Raw genomic sequence first — 21,581 nt, 5'->3', positions numbered from 1 at the left:
TCAACTATCAACAACCACATAAGATTTAAATGCAAAACACAATCATCTCTGTCGAGAAAATCCCTTTTCTTTAATTTGGTGTGAAAGGGGAGGCTATTCCAATGTTACAGTCCCAAGCCATTTTGCTACAAGGCTCGGAGGCAGGCCACTTGCAGGAGTTAGTGGGGTTGGGGAGCTTCCCCAACAATGCCTGAATCACAAACACTAATTTTGCAGTTAGAACTATTCGATTCACAGAGACAAACTCTAGGCCTTATACCCTTCTTGCTGCTTATGATGGGTATTGGTGGTTTTAATCAGTGGTCAACTCCACCACAGATCTCCAGACAGGTGCTAGTGCTGCATGGGCATGCATAAACGTCACTCAAGCATGCCTGCTGCATACAGAAGCTCAAAAATGCCAAATAATAAACAGTATTCAAAATCAATCCAGTGGAAATGAGAGGCATGTGGATTATAAATGTATGCATACTGAGCATTCAACAACTTGCATATATGCAACAAGAACTGTAGATATGATCAGTTGATTTAGTGGTTTTGCATTTACTGACTTAAAATCATGACAGTGTTCCTTTTCCTGAACGTAAAGGTGACCCTTGCAGGAGAAATGCCTGCCTCTTCATCACATCCTGGGTTCAGAGTTACCCGTTTTGTGATTGTGTCAGAGCTTTCTTTGACCACTGAGGAAAGCACTCAGAAAATACACAATTAGCAGCAGCCGACTGGCGCAATATAGCCATGAAGACATATTAAGCATAAGCAAATTTGTGTGTTGATTAGGTGTAATGTTTGGTCTCTTCTTCATCCCTCGTGAGTCAATAGGAAACACAAATGGGGTAGTATGAACCATGAGAGTGGCTAGCTTTGACAATGATACCTGCAGCCAGGAAGAATAGTGACTTTGCTAGCATTGCCTTATGGGATACTGTTAAAAAAGGAAAATGGTGCGTTCCTTCATGTAATGGAAATTAATAACATCATTGTGCTTTCCAGGGTAGAGCTGTCTTTGGAAAAAACAGGACAGTTCGAAACTCTCAGGCCAGGAACTCCCACAAAACTATAATGGTAGGTCAACATATTAGTGATGCCCTGCTATTGGTGAGTCAGGCTATTGTTTCATCACACCTTATTGAAGATGTCAGAATTCTGACCGCAGTGTTGATCTGATCTAATTTTGTGATGCTTAACGCTTATAGAAAAAGCTCTAGAAATTCCTCACACAGAAACAGAAGACAAGAAAATGGTCTACATGCACGTGTGTCAGCTGCACTGAGAGAGTGAAATGCAACACCTTCCTAGTTTTCTTTCAAAGGTTTGGATTGTATTTCAAAGTGGCATGAAAACCATGTTTCACTTAGGGAGAGCCATGTCATAAAATACACAAAGTATTTAGTTGTGGCCTGATAAATGCATACAACGAATTAAAAAAAAAAACAAACAACAACAAAAAAACAAAACAAAAAACAACCACACCTAAAACGTGCACTGCAATTTCACAGGTTTGCTTTTATTTACTGTTTTTTTATGTACCATATTCAATTTTAACTGCGATTCCTCCCACAAAACAGCAATGGAAAGCTTTGAAGAGAATTTGGCACACTGAAAAAGAGGCCTGGAATTAAAGCCATGCTAGCAATTCAATTGAGATGGATTAGAAAATGTTCTTAAATTTAAAAAAAAAAAAAAAAAATCAGTAAACAGGACAATGTAACAAAGAGCATGGATGCATATTTGAGCAAGATGCTCTGGATGCATAATTTTTCACTTAAATAAGAAAAAAGTAAGACACCACAAGTATAAGATAAAATATAAACAAAGAACTGCTACAAATAGAGATGTCTTCTTTAAGTACTGAATAGGGGTAAAACTAAAATATAGGTTTGGGAGTTTTAAAAAATAAAAACCATTGGCTGTCCTTGCATTGTAAGTACCTGACACAGCTCTGGCCCTGCCACCATTCCTGCAGCTGGGTGTAATTGGGGGCAGTGCCCAGACTATCACAGGGTGTCTAACTGATTGTGATTTGGAACACACCCCAGAGTGAGTGGAGTAGACAAGTACAATAAACATTTGAGTAAAAGTGTAATGAGTGTAATAAATATAGTGTCTATGAAAGTGTCTGCTGCAACATCTCTACAATGTTCTAATTGTTACTGTGTTAAAGACCAAAGCAGAAATCAGAGCCATTATATGTCAACATTACCACAGTACAAACTACAGAGCAAATCTAGTGGATTTAGTGCCATGTTGTTCACTCAAAATAGACTTCATTTGTACCCTCATTGTACCTGTCTCCTGACCAAAGTTAGAGTGTTAAATGGGATGTACAGGAGGGCTTTGTGAAGCAGTAGTGTTTTGTATTATTGCTGTGTAGAGCTTTGTGCTGATTTGATTTGTGAACATCTGTTACCATACAGCTTTAGAGAAGTGAGGAGTTGTAGTCTAGTAGAATGGGAGCTGTAGTATTAGTTAGGGCTGTAATTGTAGTGTTATACTGATGCATCAGGCAGCCACAGGGCTTTGGTCTGCTCCTGCTCCACTATGGCCATCACCTGCGTGCAGATGGAGGACAGCGATCCTCCCTGCACCATACCTGTAACAACAACAATGATAATTTCATTATTATCAACAACAGTAATCAGTAGCAGTATTAAAAGCTGCTAAGGACCTGAGCTTGCTCTCCAAGGACCTGCAGCAGATCTGTCAGTCTGTACTAGCTATATGATGGTTTTGAGCAGCTTCAGCAAGGTGTGCGCTAGCTCCATCCGGGCCTGCAGAAGCTCTGGCAGGGCCTGCACTAGCTTTATCAGGACCGTCACTAGGCCAGTTATGGCTCATGTTAGCTTTATGAGGGTCTGTGGCAGAATCAATCCTTCATGAAGGTGCACCAACGACAACAACAGAGTATATATAATCTTTAAAGATAAAGCCCTTTCATGTCTCTGTGTGGGTGTGTGGTAGGACGACTTGCTCACCTGTGAAGTATTTGCTATACTCCTGCTCCATTTTCTGTGCTGCTTCAAACTGCTCCTTGGAATGTTTCTGTGACACTTTATCTCGCAGGTACACTGGGTCTTTCTGCTCTCTAAACACATACACGCACACACAGGCACAACACATATCAACAAGTCTAAGATATACCCAGAAAACTATGCATCTGTAAATACATATGTACATAAATTGTCCCAATTCTTAACCGCAATCGGCCTCATCCCAACTCTTCTGATAACTTTAATTAACTGATGCATACCCAATCACAGCAGGATAATCTCTCTATAATCTTCTCAACAGAGTATTAGAGCACTCAAAAATGTTAGACCACAATAAGTTCTGTTGTCTTCCTCTCTTCCTCGCTCCACACATATATGTACCCACACACACACAGTTATAATTACAGCCTGCAGCTGATGTGCTCAGGCCCAGTGCCAAAGTTGGAGACAGTGCTTCACATTTCAACATCTCAGTGTGAACCAACAAAACTCTTCTTGAGCTGAAACATTAAACCATTTATAAACCACAAAACACTACATCAGCTGAATTATCATCACACCCCTCATGAACTGAACAACCAAACCTTTCAAGAACTGAACTATCAAACCCTTAATAAGCTGAAACATCAAACCTGCCAGAAAAAGTAAAACAGGAAAAAGCACAGTGAGAAGTTCAGTGCACTGGGAGATAGACACACTGGATTAGACAAAGGAGGCCATAGAAGAAAAGGATGGAAAGAATAAAGTGAACACCATGAGGGAATATTTCCAGGTGGACTCCTAACACCCAAAACACTTACTTGATCTGTTTGGCGTTTTTGTAGCGAATGAAAATGATGATGGGATAAATGCTGACACTGTGCAGCCGCTCGATGGCATTAGGAGCAATGTCAATCAGACAGTGACAGTCCTGAGAGAGAGAGAGAGAGAGAGAGAGAGAGAGAGAGAGAGAGAGAGAGAGAGAGAGAGAAAATGAGTGACAGTGAGCATGAATGAGTGTGTGTGAGAGAGACAGAGAGAATGAGACTGGGAAAATGAGACAGTATGAGTGAGACAAAAAGTGAGTGCAAGACATACAGAAGTAGAAAGAGACAATTCAAACTCAACTTAGAACAGCACTAAGGTACTGACAGAGTGAAAGAATGGAGTGTTAATGGAAATTTGACTGGAGAGAACCCCACCAACAGAGCTTTTACAGTCACATTACTGAAGTAAATTATTTGAACATTTCTGCAGTTCTAAAGTGTATGCATAAAACAAGCTGAACAAACCTTTTCTATGATTTCTTTAATAGATGCAACAGTGGTGACATCAAAATGGCCGCTCCTACGCTTGTAGTCGATAAACAGACAATCTTTCACTCCTCGCTCGATTGCCTGCTGTGACGCCTTCATCACCTCTAAACACAGACAAACACACCCACTACATGGAGACATGTACAAATGTCAACATTGCCCAATTACACAGCAGTGTTGCCAGACCCAACCCAACTATCAAATGCATAGTTTATATGTACTTCCATTATTGTGGTGTCTGTTTTAAGCTTCCTAGTGCTGAATGACAGTGATTCTGATAAGTGATTAATCAAATAAACAGCTTGATAAGTACTGTGCTTTAATAAAATGCAGTGATTGAAAATAATTGTGATCAATAATTTAAACAGGCGAAGAAATGAAATACCCAGGAGGCAGCGGCAGTATTTCCCAGGAGCCTCTCTGACCAGCATGTCTTTAATTGGCTCAACCAGGGGCCCCAAGATCAACACTGGCCTACGACTAGTCGTCTCAACCTTCTGCACTTGCTGATAGGCAAGGCTTACACATTCTACACAACACAGACAAACACATGTACTTGAAAGCTGGAAGTCAGGGAACATGTTTATTACTCCATGTATATGACTGCATAACACTGGACAGTGCAAATCTGAGAATATCAAAAATCAACATTACAATCCCAAAATCCAACACACTGTATACTGAATTACAACCACAAAGAACACAACCAACTGAAGGCACAGAAAACATATGCTCATCATGGTCTTGTGTGTGGGCAGCCCCTCTCACCCTCCGTGTATGGTATGGAGTCTGTGCTGATGGAGTCGGGGGCGGGTCCGTCCTTTCCATCTCTAGAGCCGCTGCGTTTGTGCTTGTGTTTCCGTCGGAAAAACGAGCGACGCGCAGCCGCAGACACCGTCTTCCCCTCATCATCCTTCCCTTCAGTTCCACTGCAGCGGCGAGGGTAGTGCTCCAACCTACACCCGCCACCACCACCCGCATTCACCCCTCCCCATGTTAGTCAATATGTGGAGAAACTCACACATACTGTATTTGCAAACACGAGTATGCAAATACATGCACACAGTAATATGCACACTCTGAACTCTAGGACATAGGATTACAAGAGAAACAGAAAAATGGAATATAAATACAAAAAATGTAAGTAATACAAAAATAACAACACTGAGACAACAACATTCTCATGAGACCAAGTGAAAGAATGAAGGATAAATAAATAAAGTCCATTTCTGACACTCACATGTATTTGCTGGGCACCTGCCCCCTGCATAGTTTCTGCCCGTTCTCGTCCAGTTGCCACGCCAACCAGTAGCCGAAATTTCCATTGGGTAGTGTATCGTCCACATAGAGGATGTCGTCTTTCTTAAAGTTCAGTTCCTGCTCGGACTCACCCATGCGATCATACAGTGCTCTACGGGACCAGTAAGAGCTTAGTATTATTAATAATACTATTAATAAAACTACAACACATTAAACATTGCTTTATGTATTTATTTGTACTCATGTGTATTTAGCCATAATATGAAATTATTGAATACTCTGACACTAAGCATTTAAGAAGAACAAAACCCACCACAGAGGTCAATGACATGTACACAGAGACACACAAGCCCCCCTCTTGCAGGAGGTACCTGACGTAGAAACCGTCACCAGGTGTGTTTCTGATGCGCCTCCAGTCGTCAGGGCGCTTTTGCACTCTGAAAGTAACAGTCTCTGCTGGCTTCAGCATCTCCATATAGGCCTCCTCTGCTGTCTTCCTCCTCATGCTCACTGAGCACAGCTGAGAGAGAGAGAGAGAGAGAGAGAGAAAGAGAAAGTACAGTTTACGTTTACCAATCCATCGCCAATCCCACAACAAGTATCCTACAATGAGTGGGATTCACTGTTTCGTTATGTCCAGTATAAGTAAAATTCTATTTCTGTACCTCCAGTGAGTGAGATCCTCTGTGCTGCTGTACGTCCAGTGTGAGTGAGATTCTGCGTTTCTGTACGTCCAGTGTGAGTGAGATTCTGTGTTTCTGTACGTCCAGTGTGAGTGAGATTCTGCGTTTCTGTACGTCCAGTGTGAGTGAGATTCTCTGTGCTGCTGTATTTCCAGTGACAGTGAAATTCTCTGTGCTGCTGTACTTCCAGTGTGAGTGAGATTCTATGCGTTTCTGTACTTCCAGTGTGAGTGAGATTCTATGTGTTTCTGTACTTCCAGTGTGAGTGGTTATCTGTTTCTGTACCTCCAGTATAAGGTCTCCAGGTTGCAGGCCATCGGCGCACCCTGCAGGACTCTCCTCCTCCAGACTCTCCACATAGATCCCACTGAGATTCCCTCCACAGATCTTCACCCCCAGATCCACCTGAGTCTTCCTCACAGTCACCTGCCTTGGGTCCACCTGTCTCCCACCCTCACTGCAGCCCCTGACCAATCAAAGAGCACAGAGCATAGTCTAAGACCAATCACTACCTTGGGCCTAACTTCTGAGTATTGCACTGACATGTGTACTGGAGTAAGCTGTAAAGGGAAAGAGAGGGTGTGGGGTGTGTGTGTTGTACCAGAGTGAGCTGCGAGTGGTGGGCGTGGGGGTGGGGTGTTTGGATGGAGGCGTGGGGGTTCTCTCCTCCTGTTCCCCAAGAGCATCGACAGTGGAGCAGGCGTCAGGTGTACCTCCGTCGCTTCCCACAGGTGTAGAGCGGGCACTCACTGACTCCATCCTGGAGCTGCAGACGAAACAGGAACACAAACACATGTACACATCAACTCAAATATGAAGGGGCTGTAATGGGCAATGTGAGTACAGCCATGGCCATGGTTCCACCCTGCTGACTAACACATGCGTGTGTGTGCGTGTGTGTGTGTGTGTACCTGCAGTGCGAGTGGTTCCCTGGTTGGTACATGTGTGGATTGTACTGGGCCAGTATAGTAATGATGTCACACTGCTGACCAATGATGAGACGTGCCTGCTGCTCCGTAGCATTCCGCAGGTTAATACCATTAAACTGGAAAGAGAGAGGGACCAGGTGGATTTGTGTAAGGTGCTGCTACTTTGCTCTGTGCAAGGTGGTGTTGATATGCAGGTGTAAGGTGGTGTTGATATGATGGAATAAGGTGATGATCAAAGCCTGTAAGGAGGTACTCTGCAGGTGTAAGATGGTACTGATCTATGCAAAATGGTGTTTATCTACAGGTGTAACGTGTCACTTTCGATGCGTAAGTGGTGCCTAAATGTTGCTGCTCTGCAGGTGTAAAACAGTGTGAATCTGCATGTGTAAGATGACGCTCTACAGGTATAAGGTGGTGCACCTCCAGCAGCTGATCTCCAAACTCTAGATGGTGCCGCTGAGCAATGCTGCCTCCTGTAACCTTGGAAACAAAGATTCCACCATTCTCCCCACCCACAATGGAAATGCCAAGAGGCTCCACCCCCTTGGGGATGGTGACACAACGGGGCTCTTCAATGTATGGTCTGTAACACACATACACACATAGGAACCAGTGCAAATTAACATAATTACCTGATTTTAAAATATATAAACATCCTTTTTCCCCCACAATTTAGAAAGTCTCTCAGAATAGAGGATTCATTGACAGAACCAGTGAAATGAAATGAGGTGTCAGATAAATTAATCCTGTATGCCAGACAGAAAGACCAATTCTAAAAAATCCAAAACCCTTCAAGAACCATGGGAACATAATGAGGGTTTGGATGAGGGGCAGCAGGCGAGGGAGCTGTTCTCCATGCACAGAACCAACCTCAGGTTCCGTAGAGAGCAGAACCTCACACGGGCAGCTCGAGGAAGCTTCCCGTAGGGCCCGTTATGGAACTGAGGTCTGGTGGAACGAATGGAGCAGAGACAGGAAAGGGAAGGGAGGAGCTGGGGGAGGGGGGAAGAGCTCAAATGGAGGGGAGGGGCTGAAACACAGCCACACCTACAGGGGGCATGGGGATGAGGAGAGACAGAGTTCAGGAGGAAAACAAAAGAGAGGAAAGACAGAATCTAAAAGGATTTACAAATGTTCTCTTCCACAACACACAAACATACACACTCACACAAACTACTCACATAGAAGACGTGAGAGCGAGCCAGTATTCCACCTGACCTGAAGGACTACAGGGCAAATCCGGCTCAGCTAGTGAAACTCAGATATCATCAGTGTATGCATGAATCAGTGTGGGTCTACCTTTCCTTCCACTGGTCTCCTGTTAGTGCAGGGCTGACTGAGAGCCTGGGCTGGGAGGAGAGGGAGCTCTGTGATTGGTTACTGGTAAACGAGGAAGCATCCAGACTGAGAGGAGAGAGGGGTGGAGTCACAAGACTTGGGCTGCTGCCCTCAGAGTGGGAACCTGGTAAACACACACACACACACACACACACAAAAATGACTGAATTCTGCATGAGTCTTATGCAATTTGTACAAACATTTGTCCTTAAAAAGCTCACCCAATATCAGAAGACTTGCTGCATTCATCAATTTGCATATTTGGAACTTTTTTCTTAGGCAGAAACAAAATTAGCTGTTCACCATCTATCTGTTTTATCTATGTTTCATTAGGTTGAAAAAAAAAAAAGGTATAAATATAAAAAAATAGGGTTTGAATAATCTTAGTGGCCAGGCAGCTGACCACACTGGTTCTCAGAAAATGAAAAATAACAGAAAACCTCAAGTTTCCTACAGAAGATAAAACTCAGCAATCCAACACTCAGCCTGCTGTGAACCACAGCCAACATCCTCTCAGGGGTGGGCACTATTACCAGATTACTGATTTGCATATCAGGAAAATAATTTTATATTTTCATTATTGTCTACCACACTACCATTGCATTTTATTACTTTAATGTCACAAAGGTTACTCTACATATTGTAGTTTTATATGGATTTTAAGGATAATTAAATGATTATACATTTGTAGTTATGCTCTGTGTGTATACACATGTACATGTGCCTGAACGAATGTAAGGCGATGGATTCTGACCCCTGTCTGAACCCTGGCTGGAGCGGGTGTAGCGAAGCGTATTGGGGATTTTTATCCGTTCAGCTGGATACTGAGACAAACCTGCACAGAAGAAACACCAACACTCATGCCCACAGCTCAAAGAAAGCCTATGAACAACTAACTATGATGCAGAAGGCTAATGTCACACATCAAAATTAAATACTCAGCAAAATTTGTATTATTTTAGTACCCATCAGCATAACTGAGCAAAGATCTATGTTGTAAAGGGTGAGAGAAAATTACGCCTATTGTTATATCAGAGTGATTGTGTGAACGATTCTGTTTAACAAAGCAAGTGTGTAGACTCATGGTGTGAGGACCCTACTGTAAAAGGATGAGTACAGACCTTGCCTCGCGCTTGAGGGCAGTGAGTGGGTGTTGTGCTGAACTCTATTGCGTGGCGGGTCAGAGAGTTCACTTGAACCGTTATGGCTCAGATCCAAACTCCGACGACCCTGATGCTGCGCACTGGAGGAGAGAGAGAGAGAGGTGTGTGTGAATATTTGAGAGAGAGAAGAATGTGTGTACATTGTTTATTCTTCGTTTTTCATTTTCATATTTCCCCTTTTATTGTCAACTACATTACAACATTTATCATTTTATCATTACAACTTCTATCATGCTTGAACAACAGTTAAATTCATGCCAATAAAGTCATTTTAATAGAATTGAACTGAGAATTGAATTTTAATAAAATTGAATCTCATGTAGACTTACAACACTAAGCTAAGAAGTAATGGATCTAATGTGTCAGTGTTTGTGTGTTTGAAATTTTCATGATATATCAAGTTAGTATAAAAATATCAGGGTTTCACGGTAGCAATCATATATATATATATATATATATATATATATATATATATATATATATATATATATATATATATATATATATATAAGAATGGGTTTTTAAAAAAGAAAATTTAAAAATGGATTAAAAAAAGATTTTTTAATGGATAGAAGCAAGTGAATTTTAATTAATATTTCGAAAAACACAAATGGTTGGTAACCACCAGAAAATACACTCTAAATCACAGTGAAACATAACCCTAGTATGTGTTTGTGTATGTATGTCTCCATACTTGGGGTGCGTGCGCTGATGCACAGCAGCAGGACCAGGGGAGCTGGTGGCGTTGATCCAGTGGCTCCAAGCTGTGTACACTGGTTTCCTCATCACAGTTGTAAATGCAAGACAGGGAGACAGACCTCTGGATGGGGGGTCTGGGGTGACACACAAAAGAGCACACCACCACCGACCACCACCCGCCATCTTTATTCAGTAGATACGTAACGGAAAGAAGAAATCAGTGACTACCAGGTTAAGTAGAAAAATTAACTACTGAGATTAACACGCCAACTGTCTAAGAGAGGTGAAACTTCAAATGTCAATTAGCCAAGGCCATAGGGGGACAAAAAACCACACAAAAACAGCTCCTGGAAAAAACCTCAGCAGGACGACTGCTGTCACATAATGGGGAGAGATCTAGAGCACAAGGAGGGAACTGAGTTGAGAGATAAACAAGAGATCCCCTCAGCTGGACACTGAGAAGACATGTTTAATGTAAACAATTTAGGAAAACAACATACAGCCATTAGGTCAGTATCTCCTGATGGTTTAGATAATACTAATGAGAAATACATTTCATACTACTGTACAGTAACTGAAATAAACCAAACTTATCATTGTCTGATAATAGAGGTTATGCTTATTTTGCATTTCCTCTAGGTATCAGCACTGATTCCTGTTTTTCAGCAGTATTCTAGTTCAACAGCATATTGAACTCGAACCTACTGTACTGGCTAGGATACATTCTATGAATAGATGACAAAGTACTTTTGTAAGTTGCTCCGGTAAATGTAAGAGCGTCTGCTAAATGTAAAATGTAATGAAATAACGAATATGGTTACTAAAGCAGTACTATAACCAGAGTACTTGTAAAGACAGTACCTTTAGTAGAGTGTTAGTGTGACACTGTTACAGGAGTAGTAGTATTATAGTACTGTTACTAATAGAACACCAGTACTCAGAGTACTAACAGAGTAGGAGGACTAGTTCCTGAAGTTCTAATAGAGTAGTATTGTTACTGATGTTGGTACCATGCATCCACAGCTAGAGGGCTCCCTTCTGTGACTGTGAAATGACTCATTTACAGTACACAGGTTTCTCTCCAGTACTGCACAAACAATGATTCTCATTTACAGCTACAGTACATGAGATACACCTGAAAGTAACCTTTGGGTTATGTACATCTCTTTAAAAACTTAAACTCACTCACTGTTTCTCTAACTGGCCACTACCTTGTTGGTTATATAGAGAAAAGTGTGTGCAGTCTGTTGGGTGGAATCAGTGAGCACATCCTCGAAACAGAGTGCAGAGCTCCACACTCCCTTTCACATGCTCCGATGCGATAGAAAACTGAATAGATTTTGGCACACTACACCTATATAGCCATACTAGTAGAGAGTACTAGAAGAGTAGTACTGCTGATACATACACTGCCTATTTTATTGGAATTCATGCTTTCACACACCTGATTCAATTCTGTAATAAAACAAAGAAACAGTGAATCAGGTGAGTGTAACCATGTTGCACACTAAATGCAGTAAACCTTCGCAACAGTCCAAACAGACTGGTGGTACCTACATGCGGGTGTGGCCGTAGATGGGTGGTGTCCTAGGAGAAAGGCGTTCATACTTTGCTTCTGTGAGTGGTCAGGGCAGAGACGCAGAACATCAGCGGCTTCTGCACATGCATCCTCAGGTGTCTGGAGAGGAAAGCAAGCATCAACTCAAATGTACAGGACAAAATGTACAAGACACACAACACCACAAGACAGCACTGAGCTAAACACACCCTATACATACATAACTCACACGTTAATGGCCAGTATAAGAGACAATACTAGAAACAGAACACACTTGCAGGTGTAGCATGCAGTGTGTAGTATGGTAACTGTAATTGTATATCGCATCTGCACTGTGTAATGATTAATATGGAGTATGTAGGGGATATTATGACACGATACATCACAGTGCCGCTGTAATGTATGTGCGCTGTGTAGTAGTGTGGTATCAGCACTTTCTATTGTGTAGTATATAGCATATAAGGCATAGTGTGTAGTGTGATACCTGTAGTGTTATGAGGATCTACACTCTTTGCTGTGCATGTTGCATATATGATGTTGGGCATAATCAGGTACATGCTGTAGTATGGGGATTTACACTGTGCAGTATGTAGTCTTTAGGGTGTAGGGGGGTACTTGGAGTGATGTTGGGTTCTATGCCAACCACTGTGAAGTATACAACTTATTAGGCTGTAGGGTGGTACCTGTACTGGCATGGGGATCCACAATGTCTACTGTGTGGTATGTATAGGATACAGGTTGTAGGGTGTTGGGTGGTACCATTTGTGATATGGGGATCTGTACTATCTACTGTGTATTATGCAACACCTAGCATATATAGTGTAGGATGATGGGTGTAGGACGTAGGGTGCTACCTTTAATGGTATGGGAATCTGCAGTGGTGTCAGGGCACGTCGGCTGGGGGCAGAATTCAGCCTTGCCTTCCTCATCTCCAACTCATCCGCCCCCTGTCGTGTCACTTCCTCATCACATGAACTCCTTGGGGTGGTTGGCCTAATGTCACCTACATTTTGCAGCTGAAGCAAGTTCCCATTTCTATCGAGACCTTGAACACCCAGGTCGGACCTCCCACCAGGTGTGAGAGAGGGCGTGGTTTGTACGGGTGTGGCAGGAGGTGTTGCAGTAGTAATGGTGGAGTCAGAGGCAGAGCTTCCTTGTTGATTGTGTTTAAATTTGAAAGAGTCACTGCGTTTGGGTGGCTCAGGTGGGCTCTGTGGTGACCCCTCTGGCCTGGAGCTTTGTGTGGAGTGTTTGGGCATATGAGCCAAAGAGACATATTCTAGCTTTGTTGACGTGTCTGGCTGTCTGTACAAATCAGAGTCAAAAATGGACTTGCGTTTCTTAGTCTTAAGTATGGAAAGGGGCGAAGTATTGTCCAGCGTTGCTATTATCTTGGGCCAGGTGCCTCCACTGAGCTTCTGAGGCACACCTCCCCTTTCCAGCACTGTTTCCATAGTGAGGCAGTCACCAGAGACAATAGGGTGAAACGTAAGGGGTCGTTTGGCAGGGTCTGGCCGCTGGAAGAAATGTTCGTGGAAAGGCTCTGTAGAGCAGGGTGCCCCCTGATGGCTGCTCTGGATCTCACTGGTACTGCTGACCAACTGGTCCCTGTAGTTACGCATGTGTGCCTCCAGAGGGGGCACTTTGACGTTACAGCCACGTTCATATTCTCGCACACTCTCTCCCAGAGTTACACCACATGCACTCTGAGGAAAGAACAGGAAAATTATTAGGGACAAAAGACTAAAGTATTAAATAATGAAAAATGTATTAAACAAGCAAAAAGCCTGGAGTGCTAACCTTTATAACTGAGAGAGACAGAGACTCCCTACAGCTCTTCAACAATGCTTCACACTCACTCAGAGACTTATTATCCACAGCAATCCCATTAATCTGCACGAGAAAGACAAAGAAAGGGCATTCAATGAGCCCCTCAAATTTCAGAATTATCACTCTAAATTAAATAAAAGGATTTAGTCCTTACTAAACACAAGTGCTCCACATTAAAGCATTATATCAGTGAGATTAAGACAGAGATCTACCACTCTGCAGAGTTAGGGTCCAGTGATACTGTAACACACCTCATTCTAGTATGCACTCTTTCCCCAAGACTGCTTAACTAGATAAAAAGTGTCCAATTAGTACTGATATTAAACCGATATCTTCACTGCTTTCTGGGTGTCTTTTCTGACTCAATACTCTGAGGTTTTTATATTAGGGCTTTGTTTCACCTAAAAAGTACCTTATTTTCTATTTTGTGACAATACTGACATTCAAACAATGAATGGCATCATAACAGAACAGGCCCAGAAAAGAGCCCAACAGTTGCCTGAGCCCCGAGACTCACGGCAATCAGCCTGTCCCCTGGACAGAGAGAGGTCTCCCGTGCAGCTGGACCCCTGGCAGAGACAGAGGCAACAAACACACCACCCTCCAGCACAATTCCACTGTCCACTGAAACACACACACATAGAATCATCTTTACACTGCAGACAGATTCTTCGCAAGGGAACAATAGAAGCCAGTAATTCATTTAGAACACTCACTTCTCAGTCCATAGAGTGCGTCAAAGTTTGCTTGTGTACTTGGTCTTTATTACAATTACATCCCAACATTACAGCTACCACTGGAATATTCTGAAATTAACTGGGTTTGTTTGTTTGGCTAACCATCTTACAACTGACTGGACATAAGTGTAGCCAAGACAAATATTTGTTCAGAATGATTTTAATCACCATTATTTTTTAAATCACCATTATTCACCCAGGAGTTTTCATTTTTCTGCTATTACAATAAGTAAAATAAATGCACACACACACACACACACACACACACACACACATACATACACACACATACATACACACACATACATACACACACACTTTTAAAAAGCATATCACTTCAAAATCACATTGACAATAGGTTGCCAACAGGGCAGTAGGTTCTAAAAGTTGTATATTAGTTAATACAACTGTATATTAGCTGAAGGGGTTATTATACCAGCTGCATATTAGTTGAAGTGGTTTTCTTGAAAGGGCTATTGTAGTAGCTGTGTTTTGGTGAAGGTGGGATTTCTGACCTTTACTCCCACTGAGATTGAGATGAATTGGTGTGACCATCCTTCCTCCAAGAGACCGCCTCCTCCTGACTACCATGTTGATGACGCCACCCCCACTGAGCACTGCCTTCAACACTTGCTTCTTGTCCTTATTGGCCAAGTCAACATCATTTATCTTCAACAGCCAATCGTTCACTCTGCAGTGAGAAAAACAACAGGTCCACCTCCAGAAGTTGTTCAGAATGACTCCATAGTGCAAACACACAGTGCTGAGGCATCATCCTACCGTAGCCTGCCATCTGCCACACTTCCTTTGTCCACCTTGGTCACAAATACACCACAATCTCCAGGTAAATACGGATCATTTACCCCCTCTGCCACGTCAAATCCCAGAGCCTTCAGATCCATGTCCTCCTGTAAGAACCAACCAAGATTCCTCAGATGCACACAGTAAACTAATGAATTAGGTGCAAAAATTATAAAAATATTCTAAATGAAATATGAAGAAATATTTAATTTCCATTAATATGTCAGTATATCAGAGAGTCAATAAACTGTGTACCATACCCTATTCTTGGGTTGGGCAATACTGCAAAAAGATTAAATCTCAAATTTTTGTTCAGACCCATGGATGCTTCTTGGTGGCAATTTAAATTTTGTTTTAGTCGTTACATAGTGAAATTGGAAAAATTACAATTCCATCCAGACTTATTTAAGTGATTTTATTAGAATGGATGTGCAAAACATTTATAGCACTCAAATAGTGAAAGAATTGTTTATTTTAAATATCCTAAACAGACAAAAAAATTGCAAGTACAAAAGCCTTTTTTTTTTTTTTTTTACATTTTTAGCTATATCCATTGGTTTTCTCAAACATATGTATTATCATGCTATGTTTAGTTACAACTACATTTTTGACACATCTTACTATATATAAATTTATTCCACAACTGACTTTTCAAATCCATACAATTCTATATGTCACAGATCCCCTTTAGCAACATATTCAAGGTGCCAAGTGCCACATGGCTTTGCTTTTATTTTAGTTTCATTTCTGCCTCCACCCTCATCTTGTGTTTTGTATATTCCCGGCCTTCATTGTTTTCACTTCTCTCTTTGCCCGCCCAGCCTATCTATATTCCTAGACCTTTTTTGTCTTAATGTCTTGTGTTGTTGTTAATTGTTGTAATTATGTCTGTGTTTCGCTTTGTATCTGTGTTTTGCTTTGTCTTACTGTGTTTTCTGGTTACGCGTCTCTGTCTAACAGTTGTCTGTATTAAGGTTAACGAGAATGAATTTGCCCTACATAAACATTGCACTTCAATGAATCCTGCTTTCATGTTACAATATACAGCTTGTTTAATGTCAGTGACCAAATTCCAATATAAATTGCATACTACACGGGAACCAGACAGGCTGTTCTAAAGCTCAGAGCACACCAACATAACTTTACTCACCAAACACTAACAAACATGCCAAATCAAACACCAACATGCTCCATAAACACCAAAATTCTAATGTGGTCAGCCCATTTCAGAATATTCAGAACAACAACAACCAACAAGCTAAATGAAGCGTGTGAATTGAGGAGAATATTCTAGAGACCTCCTGCCAATCATACAGAGGTGCAGCACACCTGCCCAGCATTCTGGATAGCTGGTATTGGTTGGAGAGTGTTGGGTTGCTGTGTTGGGACAGCCCAGTGGTGAGTGCAGGAGGGGAACTTACACTCACTCGCTCCAGCTCCACCACCTCAGTCTCCCACTCCAGAGAGTCTGTGTCGATGGCAGAGTCGTGCGAATTATGAGCCATTAGTTGCTGATAACGTGCCTTCTTATCCCGCTCTTCCTCTAAACGTTCCCTAGGTACACACACACAAACAGATGTATCCTCACAAGAACCTTCCATTTACTGTAGTTAGGCTGAGAGCGTGTGTATTGAGTGCACTGTAGTGTGCAAATGTGTACTGTGTAAGTGTCTGTTTGGTGTGGGTGAGGTTCACTCACTTTAACTCCTTCAACTCTCGTGATAACTCATTCTTGCGCTTGCGCATATCATCAAGGTTACGCAAGGCATCTGCCAAATCACTCACCGCACGGTCTCTCTCTCTCCTTAGATTATCGCACAATGTCCTGGTTTACAGAGACATGAAAAGACGCACACAGATACAGAATAAGATTTTGTGACTCCTCCAGTTGTCTTCATGTGGTGGTAAAGCTGGTTTTGGTGTACAGGTGCATGCAGGTGTGTACAGTGTGTTGGTGTGGGGTGTCTGAAGGCATGCACAGCTGAGGGGAGGGCTCAGACCGAATGCTCTCTCTCTCAGCTACGATCTTGTCTCTCTCCTGGAAGGCCCAGTCCCGCCGGCACTTGGCCACCTCAGCCTCCTGCACAGCCTCCTTAAGCTCCTGAGTCACAGTCTCACACTGCTTTCTCAACATGTCGATCTCCTTGGACACCCGTTCCATATCCACTGTGGCACTATCTTGCTCCTACGGGAGGTAGGGAGAGAAGAAAGAAACAGAGGCTGTCAGTAATTAGGGGAGCCATAAAGTTATGATAAATAAGTTTGCTTTGGTGCTCTTAAATTGCACCGTGGCTCATAAACCACTGCAATATTAAAATAAGAAGCAACTGTGTAACAGTATTATAGTCACCAGTTAGCAATGTATGAATCCATTTCATTTATCCTGATTGCAAACTATACAAAAATTGGTTAGTCTCACATTCGATCTATGATACAAGTACAGAGAGCAGCATGCGCACAATGTCTCCCCCACTGCAGTAACAAAACAGTTTAAGATCTATTGTCAAAGTAGTCATGTATATAAAATAACACTCTATTTGCAGAGAGGGAGATAAATCGCATGCTCACACAGACACACACACACCTGTTTGGCCTGGTAATAGTCACAGAGGAGCTGGTCCCTCTGGATGATGGCTTCAGTTCTCTCCTTGCGGGCCACATCCCTTTCCTCGCGCGCCGTCTCAATGTCCTTGCAGGCCTGTGAGAGCTCCTTTTGTGTCTCCGCCTTGTGCTGCACCTCATGGCTATAGCGCTCCAACAGCTCCGTCCGTTCACATATGGCCCGGTCCCGATCCAACAGCGCCACACCTAGTTCCTACACACACACACACACACACACACACACACACACACACACACACACACACACACACACACACACACACACAGAGAGAGAGAGAACATATATACATGCATATGTAAACATGCACTAACGTAAACAAAACATAGAATAATAAACCATTTAATACACATGTACAAACAAACACTCACACTGGTCTAACCCCACACCGGCTCATTCCCACACACACTAATCTAACCCCACACACTCCACACAATGGTCTAATCCCACATCTAACCTCACACATCAGTCTATCCCCATAATCCTCAAAACCTCACTACACATACTAACCTAACCTCACACTCCACACCATCACAATACACACACTGAACTAACGCCAGACTCCACACACATACACTGTAATAAAACCCCACCTCACTACGCACACTGCTCCAACCCTGCACTCCATATACACTCCATGCACTAGTCCAACCTCCCATGCCCCTGCCACTCCAACACCACCCCCCTGCAGTGGTGTGTACAAGCTGGCACCTGGCGGAGAGCTTCCAGCTGTTCCACAGCCTCCCTCCTCTCGCTGCCGGTGCTCTTCAGCTTGGCCTCGGTGGCCTCCAGGTCTGTCTGCAGCCGCTCCACCTCCTTAATGACCTGATCGCGCTCGCTCATCACCAGGCGGTACTCGCTGAGCACAGAGTCGCGCTCTTCCCGTACACGCTGCCCCTCCTGCACTGCCCGCAGCTGCAGACTCTTATAACGCGTGCTTTCCGATTGTAGACGCTCCACCTCCCTCTGCAGGTCCACGTTCTGCGAACACACCTTACTGAGCTCCTGCTGCACTACCTCTGCCCTGGGGGGGTTGGGGGGAAGCATAATATGCATGTTATGTGTGGCATGTTAAAGTACAGGTGTGCAAGTTTGTGTAGTGGAGTATATTTTTTGTCTAAAACAGTGCAGTGCAGTACATTATTACACCCAGGACAGTACAGTATTTACTACTGTGCAGTTTAGAGTAAAGTAGTAAATTTTTAGCCTAGTACTCTATAGTGTAGACTGGCATTATGTTTGGTCTAGTGCAGTATACTCTTTGGTTTAGTAAAATGTAATGTAGGTTAATGTACTGTTGACTGTAGTGCAGTATAGTGATGTGGAGTCCAGTAGTACCGCTTGACAGTGTGCTGCTGTGGGTAGGGAGTGCTGGCCTCTCTCTGTTTGAGCAGTGTGTCCAGCTGTCTCTGGAGTCTGCTGTTCTCCTCCTCAAGCTGCTGCAGGCGGCTGGCATCAGCGTTGTGGCTAGCCGTTTCCTCACCATAGCGGCTGCGCAGGCTGTCGTACTCTTTTCTGAGAGCCTCCAACTTCTCCATCGCTGCATCGTAAAGCTTGTTGACCACGTCTGAGGAGCTGGTGTCCCTCAGCATCTACAGAGTGTCGCAACACATCACAGACAACAGCTCACAACACACTACCATTAATCAAAGCGCAGTGTAACACAAATAAATGAACGGAACTTTAAAAAAGACTACTGAATATATACATATGAGCACGGTAGACAGAGCAATAGATCATTTTTCACAACAGATGGCACAATCCCAGCTTTTCTGCTACCTATCCAATACTGATATCTTGCATTTGAATGTTGCCCAATATCAATACCAATCTGATATTTTCTCATTAAAACCACCATTGAGCTAGTTATTTTGGGGAACCATTTTGTATGATATGCATTACATATGCTATTTTACAGATGTGCATAGGCATGACAGATAAAAAATAAAATCATGAAAAGAAAAAAAAAAAAAAAAAAAAAAAAAAAAGAACTGTTTACATGACGAAAGCATTTATTTGTTTTCTTCCATTACATGACATTGTCTTCCTTTGCGTGATGATATTATTGTCTTGGTCATCACCTTATCTCAGCTTTACTGTACTCACACATACTCTGTCTGCGCGTGTCCAATGTGGTTCTCTCACTCGCTCCTAAAAGGTTACACTAGTTCGTCTACATTTTTTCTTATTACTAAATGCAACTATAATTCCTCATCAACTTCATAATAACCTTACAACTGTTCTTGTAGATTTCAGCGCTAAACCGTTCAAACCGCTACACACCAAATGCACAACAGGACATGTACTACGAGTTCCTCTTCACTCCAGCTCTGCTTAAAACCCAAAGAAATCTAATCTGACCAAGATTACAATACGGTTATTCTTTCTACGTCATCATTTGTTTGCTTTTAAGAAGTGTCAGTGCACAGTGCCAAAACTGTATTTTGTCTCATTTAAATGCTCTCAATAGAAGGCAGGTACCCTGTTCCCAACTCTGGGTTATCAAAATCATAGCAAAGGAAATAACACGTGTGTGCAAGTTCAGGGATATTTCCATTTGAACACGGGAAGACAACGCTAAAGACAATCCTACAGAAGTAACTATATAAACTGCTCAAATTAGCCCGGCTGTTATCGTGTGACTTGCGAAAACTAACCTGGCTATCATATGCGCTGCTCTGCTGTGCCATTTTCAGGCTGTGATGGTATCGGTTCGGTTTCCTTAAAAGTTTCTTCACCGATATCCGATCCATTATTTTTGCTGATATCAGCCCGATATCTGATCGGTGGCATCTCTAACTTTCACTTAGAAACAACAAGTATAAACCATTAGATTACTTTGCCTTTAAGGCTATGAAAAACATACATTCAGTCAGTTATATCAAAACTTGCACTTTATAGTATATGTTTTGTTCTTGTAGTTTTAGCTGGGATGGTACAGAGAACAATATTTTATTTTGATTGAAGCTGAAATAATATATAGTGGGAGTAAATTGTATTTTTGGAGTATGGCACAGTATTGCATGGCATTGTATCTAAAATTGTATTTTAGAAGACATTAAAATGTAATTTTTCAGTCAGAAAAACAGAGAAACAGCACTAATGGTATTGTGGCACTAGATGGCACCATAGAGTTGTAATCCCATTCAATATCTGAAGGTGAAATGAGTCAGTTTGTCCTGTGTCTGCCCAGAACATATACATCAGCTGGCAGTGATCCGCAATGCAGGCCTTCAAGCTGAGAGACAAAAAGGGGTCAACTTCCTAAGATCAAACACACACACACACAAACACACACACACACAGTCTCACGGTTTTGGATACTGGCCTTTATTGCCAGTAGACACTGGCACAGCAAGAGTAGGGCAGACAGAAGGGAGAAGTGGAGAGAAAGAAAGGCTAAGAGAGCATGGAAGCTTTAAAGGTCACCAACTGCTTGACTGTAGTAAAATGTCCAGCGCTAGACAACTCCAGCGGCAGTGCTGGGAATGACCTCTCTAAACCAGCTGTTCCCACCACTAACGTCTGTTACCCATCTCAGTCCTGGACAGCCATCTTGGAGAGTTCAGCTTCAACATGGCTGACTCCAACATTCCGATGCTGCTCAAGGCCTTGGTTAACTGGTGTGTCCTATTAACTCAGTCAGGTGTGTCTAACTGAATCAAGTGTGTCTGATTA

At 42.6% G+C, this 21,581-nt stretch overlaps 1 protein-coding gene across 4 annotated transcripts in view; it reads right to left on the bottom strand.

The window, feature by feature from the left end:
* Positions 1–1,486: 1,486 nt before the first annotated feature.
* Positions 1,487–21,581, bottom strand: part of LOC113589031 (disks large homolog 5-like) — a 27,149-nt gene continuing 7,054 nt past the window's right edge. Inside the window, exons 6-35 of one of the 4 annotated variants that reach the window (XM_027028478.2) lie at positions 19,242–19,495; positions 18,615–18,927; positions 17,868–18,098; positions 17,284–17,468; positions 16,983–17,108; positions 16,705–16,837; positions 15,263–15,390; positions 14,998–15,173; positions 14,263–14,369; positions 13,716–13,808; positions 12,770–13,621; positions 11,915–12,035; positions 10,353–10,491; positions 9,617–9,738; positions 9,214–9,330; positions 8,457–8,619; positions 8,339–8,383; positions 8,028–8,204; positions 7,578–7,740; positions 7,140–7,273; positions 6,830–6,994; positions 6,514–6,694; positions 5,917–6,065; positions 5,526–5,696; positions 5,054–5,241; positions 4,671–4,814; positions 4,262–4,389; positions 3,791–3,900; positions 2,976–3,085; positions 1,487–2,593 (exon numbers count right to left, since the gene is read on the bottom strand). In XM_027028478.2, the coding sequence (XP_026884279.2) occupies positions 2,490–2,593; positions 2,976–3,085; positions 3,791–3,900; positions 4,262–4,389; positions 4,671–4,814; positions 5,054–5,241; positions 5,526–5,696; positions 5,917–6,065; positions 6,514–6,694; positions 6,830–6,994; positions 7,140–7,273; positions 7,578–7,740; positions 8,028–8,204; positions 8,339–8,383; positions 8,457–8,619; positions 9,214–9,330; positions 9,617–9,738; positions 10,353–10,491; positions 11,915–12,035; positions 12,770–13,621; positions 13,716–13,808; positions 14,263–14,369; positions 14,998–15,173; positions 15,263–15,390; positions 16,705–16,837; positions 16,983–17,108; positions 17,284–17,468; positions 17,868–18,098; positions 18,615–18,927; positions 19,242–19,495 (5,229 nt within the window). In that variant the 3' untranslated portion in view covers positions 1,487–2,489. The remainder of the gene's footprint in view (positions 2,594–2,975; positions 3,086–3,790; positions 3,901–4,261; positions 4,390–4,670; positions 4,815–5,053; positions 5,242–5,525; positions 5,697–5,916; positions 6,066–6,513; positions 6,695–6,829; positions 6,995–7,139; positions 7,274–7,577; positions 7,741–8,027; positions 8,205–8,338; positions 8,384–8,456; positions 8,620–9,213; positions 9,331–9,616; positions 9,739–10,352; positions 10,492–11,914; positions 12,036–12,769; positions 13,622–13,715; positions 13,809–14,262; positions 14,370–14,997; positions 15,174–15,262; positions 15,391–16,704; positions 16,838–16,982; positions 17,109–17,283; positions 17,469–17,867; positions 18,099–18,614; positions 18,928–19,241; positions 19,496–21,581) is intronic. The other 3 variants (XM_035533550.1, XM_035533551.1, XM_035533552.1) reach the window with 3 other exon arrangements.

This window comes from Electrophorus electricus, chromosome 14 (assembly GCF_013358815.1).
Source record: "Electrophorus electricus isolate fEleEle1 chromosome 14, fEleEle1.pri, whole genome shotgun sequence".
Taxonomy (NCBI): Eukaryota; Metazoa; Chordata; class Actinopteri; order Gymnotiformes; family Gymnotidae; genus Electrophorus; species Electrophorus electricus.
This window is presented reverse-complemented; position numbering and strand designations above follow the sequence as displayed.